The sequence below is a fragment of the Cephus cinctus genome, unplaced genomic scaffold, assembly GCF_000341935.2.
Source record: "Cephus cinctus unplaced genomic scaffold, Ccin1 Ccin1_scaffold0227, whole genome shotgun sequence".
In the NCBI taxonomy this organism is placed as follows: Eukaryota; Metazoa; Arthropoda; class Insecta; order Hymenoptera; family Cephidae; genus Cephus; species Cephus cinctus.
This window is the reverse complement of record NW_014332943.1, coordinates 282279-295174: the sequence shown is the minus strand read 5'-3', so window position 1 is coordinate 295174 and position 12896 is coordinate 282279. Positions and strand designations below refer to the sequence as shown.

Genomic DNA, 12896 nt, shown 5'->3' with positions numbered 1-12896 from the left:
CCCCCCCCCCTCTGTGTATATAAATATACATATACAGTATATTGTTCCAGAGTTCAAGGAGGCTTTCATGCTCTTCGACAAGGATGAAGATGGAACAATTACTATGGCCGAATTGGGGGTTGTTATGCGTTCCCTGGGACAGCGACCAACTGGTAAATTGTTTATTATACTTATATGTTTAATATAAAATAAGAAAGTGTAAGCGGCCACAAAATAAGAACGAAAGATGAAATACTCGTAATTTAACCAGAAAAAATCTATTCTGCCTTTCGGAATGAAATTTTTCATTGTAACCTATTGTGGCTATGGTTCTCTGTATACAAAGATGTATACGGTTATATTGCAGTGCGAAAAATTCATTTCATGAATTTCTGTGAATTTGTCCTGGGGATTGGTACGAGCGTTCCACATATTTTCCTGGTCGTTTCACGAAAGCCTGGGCTCTCGTGCCGTATGAGAAAAGGAACTGCGTTGTAAGAAATTGTCTGAAACCCAAGAGAAATATGAGCGCATTTTCATGATTCTTGTAGCACATTAAACGTGTGCTTTTCTGTTATCTAAAAGTTACATACCCATTATATGTGTGTATATATACCTCGGAGTATTCATTATATTTTACTTCATCTTTTCTTTTAAAGCAAAGATCCTTAATGATGCTCAAAATATTGACTACCTTTTTCGAATATATTTCTGTACTCACCATTTTTGTATTCTTAAACTATTCACTATCCGAATTCTATTTTGTTGCTAACTACAGAAGCCATATCAAAGTTAACGATGAATAATCGTACACGAGATAATCGTTCAACTCGTTAACCTAAATTATTATTAATATTTATTATAAATTATTATAAATATATATTGATAAAGTGGACATTTATTTGCGCATTCGCTGTTAATTATTTGCAAAAATTCACATGTTTACGTTCCTGTAGGTAAATGGAAAAAAAAATAATATCCATTTGACATGCCAACAGAAACGGAACTGCGAGATATGGTGAACGAGGTCGATCAGGACGGTAATGGAACCATTGAGTTCAATGAATTTCTCCAGATGATGTCGAAGAAGATGAAGGGTGCCGACGGGGAGGACGAGTTACGCGAAGCTTTCAGGTACTTTAGTTACGATATGCCTACCAGTGCGGGGCGAAAAGAAATCTGATTTGAATTCGCGAGTGAAAAAAACCACACTACTATCCTGTAACAGCAGATGATTGATGCGCGAACAGTACTGCGCGCTTCGACGATGACAAATCCAGCGAAAAGCAAACATCAAAGAAGATTGATAGGAACCACTCATTGTCAGGAGTCAGCAAATCGAGCGATCTCTCTCTAAATTACCCACGTAGCTCACATATAAGTTTACTGGATGCTTTTTTGCATTTTCTGTTTAATTCGCTCCATTTTATTTCTTAGACCCGTCATAATCTCTGATTTTTGATCCAGGGTATTCGACAAGAATAACGACGGCCTGATATCCTCCATGGAATTGCGACATGTGATGACGAACCTGGGGGAAAAGCTTTCCGAAGAGGAGGTCGACGACATGATCAAGGAAGCAGACCTTGACGGTGACGGAATGGTGAACTATGAAGGTTGGTCAAATTGAGAATGAATACTCTTATAGAATAATTGTATCGAGAGGTTGCGAATAGTATTATAATATGAAGAAAGTGGTATATAAAGAACTGCAGAATATTAATCTTTGACTATTGTAGAATTCGTGACAATCCTGACATCAAAGAATTAGTTTGGAGGACGCACGAGCCAAAGACTACCAACGTGGTGTTCACCATTGAGTGTAACGTCACGTGAAAACCCCCAGAGGAAGCGAGAGAGAGAGAGAGGCAGAGAGAAGATTAAACGGCACCGAACAAGCAGAAAAACCGTCGAATTCATAAGAAGCGCAAGACACACACACAAGGAGAGAGAGAGAGAGAGAGAGAGAGAGAGAGAGAGAGAGAGAGAGAGAGAGAGAGAGAGAGAGAGAGGCAGAGAGTTCGTGCGTACGTGCGCGAAGAGAATACGTGAGATAGTGAAATCGAAAATAAGTAAAAGAAAGAGAGAGATTTTCAAAAAAAAAAAAAAGCTAAAAGATAATGAAAAGTGACAAGAAAGCGAACTTTCTCTGTCTAGAAGCGCTTTACCGTGATCCAATCAATCGACATATGAAAATCCCGGCGAAGCGTGACTCTACTTAATTTTCGACCTAATTTATAAGTTAATCGATAAAGAGAAAAAACAAGGTTGCTCCTAAAACAATCAACTGAGCTTCGTTTAGCGTATCTACCTACCTACCTACTCTATGCTATGATCGTTACAATCGAAATCACTCATTCTTATCGCTCAGCGTAAATTAAAAAAAAAAACCGTTAATGTAAGTGTCGTTTAATTTAAATTCGCACACAGTTATCCTTGTCTCGCGAAGGACAATATACTGTATAACGTCTCCCGCCTCCCCCCTATCGTCCCTCCAACACATTCATTTTTCACTGCATCATTTAAATTTGCCCGCATACCTATAAACACTTGCTACTTCGCGCTTCACACAACCGATCATAGATGACAGTGTGGATGATTTCGAATTGCTCGCCGTAGAATGTAGTGACAGGGAGGAAATGTGAGATACAAAAAATTGTGAATGAAAATAGAAGAGGGAGTGGGAGAAGGGGTGAGGGAAGGGGGGAGAGAGGGAGAAATTACTCGCTGACACGTGTCATAATGACAGAAGGGTTATGAAGGTTAGTTGTATTACGTGCACAATTTGACATATTTTCCGAACAATTTTCGGTATATTAATATTTATATAGAGTGACCATTCCTCAATGAGTGTCGGTGATAAATATTACTACCCATTTCCGGTCTAATTATTTAAAGCGATTTTAATAGTGGGAACTGAATTTTCCAAAAGAAAAAAAATAATTACCCAATCTGATTTGGATCTAGAGCTAGACAATAATTACAGGCATTGAGATTAAAAGCTATAATTTCCCACATATAACTGCATGAACAGGTCACGTAAACACATTATCCATGTACGTACAACGTTACGTATGTTAAGATTAAACTCATACGAATACGTAATCAGTATGCGACGGAAATGAGAAATAATTCACATAAGGTAAATAAACATTCGAGTTTTACGTTAGGCGAGAAACAGGTGCAGTTCTGGTGTAAAGTAATCGTCGAAATAGAGAGAGATAGCGAAAAGTTAAATATGGATACGTATAGTAGAAACGAAAGAGAAAGTAAAGAATAGACAAAGTGAGAATAGTTAAAAAGCAACGGACAAACTCGATAAATCTACTCAACTAGTAATAATATAACGTCCCGAAGACAATATAAATATTTGATGATTTTAATTTAAAAAAAAATTAATCCAAAGAGTGTTTTGAACTTAGAAACCTTCATGGCCTATGTTCACCATTTGCGTCCAAAAAAAGACAAAATAAGAGGATCGAACGGGAGAGAATGTGTTCCAGTGTGAGAAGATAGGACGAAAGGTGGGGGGGGGGGAGAGAGAGAGAAATAGATAGAGGCAGACAAACAGAGATAAAGCTAAAAATTAAGTAGATAAATTATTGTTCGTTCAATTGAATTATAATTTCATTTTAATCAAGGAAACGAACCGTTTTTTTCATTTTTAATAAATAACGTACGGTATTTTTATAAATTACTCTAACATTCAGCGCACGCCAAAGAGAGAGACTTAAAAAAAAACTGGAATACAAAAAAATAAATTTTGCCACGTACCTATATAATTGGAACGGTATTTGTTTAGTGCATGCTCACTAATGATAAACAGAAAGAGGATTACCTGCCACGTATATGTCATATGTGCACATGAAGGATGACGAATAATATTAAATTCGCTCCAAATTCGAGACACATGTGGATACAGATAAATGTACGAAATACGCGTGTGCAGGCGCACGTTGAAAAGTAATTAAATCAAGAACAAATGTGTCTTCCGTTACTTGGATATATTTGATAAAGCGTGATCACAAAAGTTGTTACTTATGTTTGCCGTCATTTTTATTAACGCTTGACGTGAAAATCGGAGCGAGAGAAATCTCATATTTAACGTCCAGTACGTGTATTCGCGTGTATTTATGCTTTTAAAGGGTTAAACGGTGGGATAATGACTAATGATGATCCTATACTGTTCAAATAAGGGGTTTGATTATAAAATTGAAGACGCATATAAGAGCGGTGGTAAATTGAATGTCAAGTAACTCGTGACGATAACGATGATAATCGTAATGACGATTAGAATGAGATTAATGATGATGCTCACAGCTTTTTTGCAAAAAAAAAATATCCCTTCTCATTGATGAATCACTCGTCCGAACGGTGAATACCTTTTAAAAACAATCTAGTTGATATCAAAAATGTTTAAGTACATGAGTAATCAAATAAATACGTATATTATAAAACATACATATTAAATATGCAAGACAACCTGATTAACTTAGATCGAGAAGTAATCATTACCGTTAATAGATTTATGCCTGCATGGCAATCATTTCGCTAAGCGAAGACGTAAAAAAGTCGAGTTTTCTGAAGTCGATTGGCAATGAGAGAAAAGAGGATATAGAAAGATGAAAAAAAAATCTGGATTAAAAAAAGTACACACGCATATATGCGTACTTAAATAATTGTGAGTGTACATTTGTATTGTTAGCGATGAACGCGAAGGCTGTCAAAGTTATTTGCAAAAAAAAGAGAACTGTATCAAAAATGTAGCGCAAATAACGAGAGCAGCAATCATAGGGAAAAAAAAAAATAACTTATGGATTATTGTTAGATGTTAATCGTTGGACCTAAAGGGATTAAAAGGAAAATAATATGTTAAGTAACCAGAGAGCGTGAGAAAATTGTGAGAATAACAAAAACATGCGAGAATGTTATTACGAGAAAGAGAAAAGACATTCATCACACACGAGGAGTTTTATTGTTAAGGCTATCGCGCTAATCAGCCCACACAACGTTCACTTCGTTACGTTTATCAAAAATATTAAAAAAGAAAAAAAAGGGAAACCAATGTTGTCGATTCCCAAGAGCAAAATGCGCGAGTACCAGAAAGGCTATACATAGATACGGCAAAGAGAGCGGAAAGATAAGAAAATATTATAGATCAATACTTAATGAAAAATGAATTTCGTCCCGTTTAAATACAATGGGTTATTTTTTGTTTTATCCTCTCAGATGTTCACGATACATTTTTACGAATAACGTGCACTGTTGCATATACAGAATTATTCACGGTAAACGCACCAGCTGCAGTTGGGCGCGCCATTGAACAATTCCATTAATCGAGTCAGTGTGACCTTATTAAACAAATGGAAGATCGAGCAGTTGATGATGTTAATAATGTTTGATATTAACTTTCTTGTTTTAATGATACTACATTGGTCTGATTGATGAATTCACTTATTTGTGACAAACCTGGTGCGTTTGTTGTAAATAACCCTCTATATATATATATATATACAATAGAGTCCGGGTGATGTATATACATACACATGATTATATATGTATATATATATATATATATATATATATATATATATATATATATATATATATATATATATATATATATATATATATATATATATATATATATATATATATATATATATATATACAATAGAGTCCGGGTGATGTATATACATACACATGATTATATATGTATATATATATATGTACATATATATATCAACGACTAAAGACCGCGCTATTTATTACTACAATATATAAGAAAATGTCTTTCATTACTTCATTATTAAAATTAAAAAAAGGAAGTAAGAGTGAAGTTATAGAAATGCGAATACGTATGTGTATGATTAAAACTGTATAAACTGTATGATGCTATATACTGTATACTGTATTTTAGATACCGTATACTGTATATACTTAAGAAGTCTCTGAATAATATTTCGTATAAGATTCCGTATAAGATAAAGGAAATAAGAAAGGATCAAGTCTTTGAGCAGTTTCTACAAATACAACAGACGTCGAAATGTAAAAATGTAGAGAGGAGAAGAGAGAGAGAGAGAGAGAGAGAGAGGGAGGGAGAGGGAGAGGGAGAGAGGGAGAGAGGGAGAGCGAGAGAGAGAGAGAGGGCGAGAGAGGGAGAGCGAGAGAGAGAGAGAGCGAGAGAGAGAGAGAAACAGAGCGATAAGGGGAGAAATAATCGCCATATGAATGAAATATTTATATTTTTACTTGGATAAAAAAGTTGTAATAATGTTTTTAACTACTACACCAGATTGCCGACGATTATGGACGCGAGACATTTATAACGTTATATTTCTAGGGTAAATGTTATATGAATTATTGTTATGATTCGGTTTATCGAACGACGAGGTGCGTCAACTTGTGCGCAGGTCCGCCGATATATACATATACGTATATATATATATGTATTTCAACTATTTGCAATTTTCTCTTTCGAATTTAATCACCACCGAGCATTCGCGACCATTACTTTATGTATCTAATGGCATCGCGAAGCGTCACGTTCGACGAGTGTGTTCCTACCTTACCGACCGTTGGTTACCCGTACTAAAAGTCGTAATCACCGATTCTTCCTTAATCGCCTTCGGTAACCTTTATCGTGCTCTCCAGAGTTCGCATTCCTGTTGAAAATTCACGGGGTCTCACAGACCCTACTACAAGGTACACACACACAGCCACGGGCACACATTATACATGCGCGCGCGTACACACACACACCGCGGTCGCGAGCGTGCATACATGTTAAACATAGATTGAGATTTTATGAATATGCGCATTAATTGGACGGATGAGAGAAAGTGAGAGAGAGTGAGAGAGAATATATCCAAGTATATCGAGTTCATTAAATTTCGCATTGTTATAGAGGGAAACAAATAATAGGGATGGTGAGAAAACGTAACGATAGGTTGGGTCATGTGTGTCGTTACGTGTATGTGAAACGTGTTACGTGTATTGTCATGTATTGTAATAAAGTGGAACACCGCATATGAACGGAAAAAGTGATGAAAGAAGAACAAATATATCGCAGAAAGGCGAGAAAGCGTGCACTGGTGAAATGTAATACATGTATCGAGTTATCCCTAAATACAGCCATTTTATAATGGACAAAATGTGTGTGTAGATCCACTTTGCTCCCTCCTACCGACTTCACGTATTCGCAATTACTATTTACTGATTGTGTGTGCAACAATATTGTGCAACAAATGTGCAAAATTCTTATCTCTTATATACGTACACTAGCTGTCAAAATAACGTGATTTTCTGTGACTTAGAAAGTTGTTTATTAACATTTAAAAATGAATACCATCGTCCACACAAACGTGTCGTAGGAGTACGATTTCAACATATGAAAAAGAAAAAAATCGCGATTAGCTCGGCTTCGCGATTTCTTATACATTTACTACCACTGGCATGGTCTTAGAAAAAACGGATAATTTCTAAGAGAAAAGGAAACGGGAAACGAGGCAAGTAGGTAAACTGATGTAATGATACGACCAGTAAATATAGAAGCTAATCGCTTAAGGCTGAGACATAATAAACAATTAAATGTATAAAATCTAGTAGTGCGTCTACTATTGGCTAACAGAATCTTTTCTTTTTCATCGCCATTATCATCCTCGATCATTACGGTTGCTACTATTCTAAATTTCAACGATGAACAAGAATGAGAATAAGGATCGAAAGCTCCACGTCGCCGGTGTGCTTTCCAGTTTTCATTTTTTTTCTCTTTTCATGATTCTACTATATGACGCTGACGTTACAAGATAATAATTTATATATTTATACAAGTTGGATAGACAGCCGCGAAACAATCGGCGTAATTGACCGTCCCACGTCGGAGTATGAAAGCACGACTTGATGATTGAAGCGCGCAAGCGTATCCCCTTTTTCACGTTCTGATACGTCTTTTTTTCGTTATTTTTGTAGTTTTGTATTTAATATTTTTTAATTTTATACTTTTACAGCTCATCCCTCAGTAACGTATATCTGTTTTTGCTTGGTGTGAGCTTCTTGAACGTCGATTCGGGAGGAGTTGTCGGCACTTTCACCTGTCCTGCGAGCTGAGGAACGTCATTGTTACTGGGATCCGGACCGTAGTGAAATTCACGGTGCAATTTCCCAGAGTAGAGATCCTGCAGGAAGGATTTGAGTTTTCCAGGTATGAAAATATCCTGGAAGTTCGGGAAGAGATACATGTGACGGAAGCTATCGATCGCTATCAGAGGTAGATCAGATGTGCTCTTTCCCAAGTGTTGAAGAGGATGCGCAAATTTAAGGCCGTCAGCGGTCAGGAAGTTGATATTCTCTAAGAGGATAGAAATTTATGATTAAATACTGAAGATAATTTTTTTTTCAACCCGGTGTGCGAAATTCAATTTTTGCAACACTGTACGGAACTCATTAAGAATCGACCAGTTTGTGTTTCTTTTTGGTGCATAAACTGCAAACTTTCCGTACAGTGTTACAAAAAATAGTATATGATACGCGTGCGGGTTGGTGATTCCTACTCGTGTGACATTTGCCACTCTCACTTCACTCGGACGGCAAACGTCACACTCGTCAGGAATCACCAACTTCCCGCACTTGTATCATATGTACGAGTACTCTTCTCATGTCTGCTTATAGCGTTTTCTCACACATTTTCGCATTTCGCTGTTTATGATAAACAAACGATATCGTAACGATATAGTTATAAGCCACATCGTACCTTTGTGAGCATGTGCGTGCAGTGAGTTACCGAAGCGATAAAAATCCGTGAAAATGAGTGCAGAAAATCAAACGGGTTATGAAATCGGAGATATTATACCAAACGACATGCTCGAAGACGCAAAAAGTGTTACACTGCACTTATTACTGACGAAATTCAAACATCAATATGTGATAACATACAATGAATTTAAAAATTGAAGGAAAACAAAAAAACATCTTCATTCTCTGAAGAAATTCTCCTTGTGTACTTTGATAAGCTATCGAAAACTCTCGCTCAATCCACTACATGAGCTAAATATGCCCATATGACTTTTAAAAGTGTTTGTTTTAGTGGAGAGGGGCTTCACCCCCTTCCCCATCAGGGCCTCCGCGCCCCTGGACCCGTTCACGCCCCATCTCTCCCAATTATATCACAATATACTATACTTCCTTCGTTACTGTAGTTTCTTACAGGTTACGAATTTCGCACACTGAGTTAAAAAATAGTATACAACACGCGTGCTCGTACGTGATCCTCGCACGCGTGCTTTGTCACACGAGTGAGTGTGAGTCGTGAGAGACGCACGTACTTCGCGCACTTGTATCGTGATGTACTATTTTCATCATTTTTATCAAACTCACGTTTCTCGTCAATCAGCGTATTGACCACTACGTCCTTGTATGATTTAACACTCTCGAAATCATCCGGTGCGTGGAAGAGGATCAGGAATGGCAAACCCTCTTCCGTCAATTCTTCGGCATTTTCAAATGTGATTTCCCGAACCAGAGGCACACATTTCTCTTGCGCCCAGATATTTAATTCATCAAAATTTTGTAGACTGCCCTTGTACGTTTCATCCTCATCGTTGGACAAAGCTTTATCCGAACGGAACACTACGATTGGTTGTCCTGGAGGATGCATTGCCCTGCTTGCATCCCTGACAAAGAAACCCAAAATTGTTTCAATTTTATCCTTGATGAAGTTTTATGAAATTTTAATATAAGTGAACCCATATGAATTCTATGTGTTAATGCAATTCCTTTTTCTTTGTGTAAAGAGTGCTTAGGTTATTTTTACTTACGCAAAATGAAAATGCTCTCCAATTTCACAGTTTTGATTGGAGCATGTGCTTGTTAAATAAAAGGAACAAAGTAACTGCGTTATTTATTAACTAACAGTATAGAACATTAAGACTCTATGTTATATGCCTAATTAAAATAGTAATGTATTCTTTTATACAGCACATAAAAGTGTATGATGTATTGGCTATTACAAGGTATATTTTGTAAGTTTTCAAGTATAAATTGTACCATATAAACATTAGATAATGCTTTTCTATATGTTATAATGTGTTTAATCATAGTATGTATTTAACTCACCCAAAGCCAACATGAAATTGACAATCATCCTTAAGATTTGTGGCTACTCTTCGGAACATCTGATACTCTGGAACATCTTTTCTATCAAAGTATCCAATAATCATTCTCTTTTTGTCATCTAATTCATTCAATTCCTTCATGTTGTAGAATTCTTTGATGGGATCCTCCAATTGTTTCTTAACAAAGTCTACAAAAGCATCGACAGAGCGTTGTCCTCTATATTCTCTTTTGGTTGGTTGGCCATTTCTAATTATTTTCAAAGTTGGATACTTGCTAATATGAAATCTGGATGCGATGGATGCTGAAACATATTAAAATTCTAAAATCCTATTTCAACAATTGAATTATAAAAAAAGAGATACTAACATTCTTTATCACAGTCCACTTTTCCCATAACGACTCTTCCAACTTCCGGGAAAGCCTCTCTCACTTTGTCTGATGCCTCATCAAAAATTGGAGCCAATAAACTACTAAAGCGACACCATTCTGCATAGAAGTTAATGAAAACTAGTTCATTTGATGCTGAAAAAAAAATACATGCATACATATATAATGGAATTATTCAAAAGCATTCAAGTGTTCCACAAATAAAATATCTTACCTAACGTCATATCAATATTTTTTTGCGTGAGTGGCGTAGCTCCACCATCTGCAGACACAAATGGTAAGAATGTCTGAAAAAACACAGAGAAAAGGTGCTTTTAAACAAGTAACTAATAGTACTCAAACTTCATTACATATGAAAAATTATTCAATCTAAAAACTAATGATCTTCAATAAGGTATTATACATAAAATAACAATAATTAGTTGAATAATTTTTTATGTTTATGAATGTCATGTTACATGACATATGCCGGTCAATTACGAAACTATTATTATTACATCGAAGACATTTTGAGGTTAGTCCCACTGACATCAGGGAGGAACATATTCACAGCACCCAGTTCGTATTACGTGAAAATAAAATGCCACAACCACATGTAGACGACATCAGCCCAGAAATAACGGAACATATAATTTCTAGAGATCTCGTTTACTTGAAATGTGTCATAAGATGTGCGTGACAGTTTTGGAGGTTTTATTCGGCAAAAAATGAAACAATTCGTAAAGAGGACCTAAGTCCTACGTACTCACCATAATACAGGCATAAACAGCGATTATCGCCTGATGAGCAGTGCAGGGCAGCATCTTTTGAACTTAAAGTAATCAAATAAAAACTACGAGAATGAACATCGGCAGCAACGAACGATGCGCATGAACGCCACGAACCTCATTCGTGTCAATATCGATTCCGTATCTCGAACCTCAAATAAGTGTTATTCGAGATATCGATGTTACTTCCATTCGACTGTATCACGTTGCCTCACGTGATTCGGCCAGTATTAACCAATGATAATAGTTGTATTCCAATTATAGTGATGGTTCAAATTTAAAATGACCGCAAAATAAAAGTTGCATAATTATTGTAAAGTATCAAGTACAAATAAATATTCCATCACCAAATAGAAAGTCAATGAATTTTTGAAAAACTGTACACGGGTATGGTACCCGTTACTGCAAGACACAATAAAGCAATCATTCCTCTGTAATCTCCGTGTAAAAGCGAATTATTAGCAATAGCCATTGACAATGAATACGACTAGTCGAAAAAGAATAGTGTTCCCTATAGTCTCGAGTCCCTGAATCTTTTGACTATTGACAGTCAGGTACTGTAAACTCAACTGAACCTTGTACCAACAAATCTAATCCTTTTCGAGCCCACCTCGAAACACTACGAAGGTTTAAGGATAATTTACGACTGGCAACCGCAAAAGAGTGAAAGAGAAATCCTTCGTGTAATCCACGGATTAAACGTAATTTACAACGAAATCCAATTTCTTTTGCTTATTTTACGGATTCTCATCTCATCGTGAATTGAAATCTGCGAAAACCAGCCCCTACATCTTAAACCCGTTCCTTCCATTTTGCTATATTGGGTATACTATCTGATTGATACTAGTATGCAAGCTGTCGTTTGGTTCGTACTACATATATGAGGCTACGTCTGAAAGATCCATTATGAGGTTTCAAACATATGGGCATAAACACGACAGTTTCTGCGAACAGCTTTGTCAGAAAAGGCAAGAAGCCTATGTAGGACTGCAGAGAGCGGCTCTTTCGGAATCGGGGCCTTATACCTCGAAGTCGGCATTTTTAAGTCTCGCCGCAGGGGTCGAACTTTGATGATGCCGATGTCAATCCCGAAGTCACGGATCGCGCGGCGACTTTTTGGGACTTTTCGCTTAAGCCCAGGGCCTATGGAAAATGAAGGATAGTTGTGTCAGTTGTCTTAAGCAATGAGAGGGAAGAGAGGTGAAAATAAAAAAAACATAACCTATCATAAACAACGTTATCTCAGATTTTCAGTTTCTCAAATCGCTAAAATTGTGACCCTGATTAAAAAAATTCGCGAGGACCACCAACATATCTTTCCATTTCTCTTGAATAACAGGAAGACCTTTTTCCATGGTATGGCCCATATTCTAACCTCTGGAGTAGGGCACCACTTAAAAATTACGGCTCTTTGTTCGGGACTGTGGTCCCTTTGAGCGGCGGCATAGCTACACGGAAAATGTTGACATAAATATCATTTATATGCTCGGCACCCTCATGGACGCACAACTCCGCGCTGTTGTGACGTTAACTCTGTTCATGGTGAACGGAATAAAATGGTAAATCACTAGTCCCACCGGCTATAAAATCGGACTCAGGTGCAAGCCTTATAGGATATACCCTTGTCGGCGCGATTCTCGACAGTTGTTA

At 36.8% G+C, this 12896-nt stretch overlaps 2 protein-coding genes across 8 annotated transcripts in view; one reads left to right on the top strand and one right to left on the bottom strand.

Moving 5' to 3' along the window:
* LOC107265508 (neo-calmodulin) overlaps positions 1-4711 on the top strand; it is a 98606-nt gene extending 93895 nt beyond the window's left edge. For all 6 annotated transcript variants that reach the window (XM_015735029.2, XM_025082785.1, XM_015735025.2 and 3 more), the window contains 4 exons: positions 51-152; positions 978-1113; positions 1447-1595; positions 1719-4711. In XM_015735029.2, the coding sequence (XP_015590515.1) occupies positions 51-152; positions 978-1113; positions 1447-1595; positions 1719-1750 (419 nt within the window). In that variant the 3' untranslated portion in view covers positions 1751-4711. The remainder of the gene's footprint in view (positions 1-50; positions 153-977; positions 1114-1446; positions 1596-1718) is intronic.
* A 2255-nt stretch (positions 4712-6966) lies between these two features.
* On the bottom strand, positions 6967-11387 carry LOC107265506 (endoplasmic reticulum resident protein 44). 2 transcript variants are annotated; one of them, XM_015735016.2, is made up of 7 exons: positions 11229-11387; positions 10694-10766; positions 10459-10614; positions 10093-10393; positions 9795-9842; positions 9355-9650; positions 6967-8329 (listed from the first exon to the last, which is right to left on the bottom strand). In XM_015735016.2, exons 1-7 carry the CDS (start codon positions 11280-11282, stop codon positions 7983-7985), a joined length of 1275 nt encoding a protein of 424 aa, XP_015590502.1. In that variant the 5' UTR covers positions 11283-11387; the 3' UTR covers positions 6967-7982. The 2 variants fall into 2 exon arrangements, with proteins under 2 accessions (XP_015590502.1, XP_015590504.1); XM_015735018.2 differs by lacking the exon at positions 9795-9842 and having other exon boundaries at positions 11229-11386.
* Positions 11388-12896: the final 1509 nt, after the last annotated feature.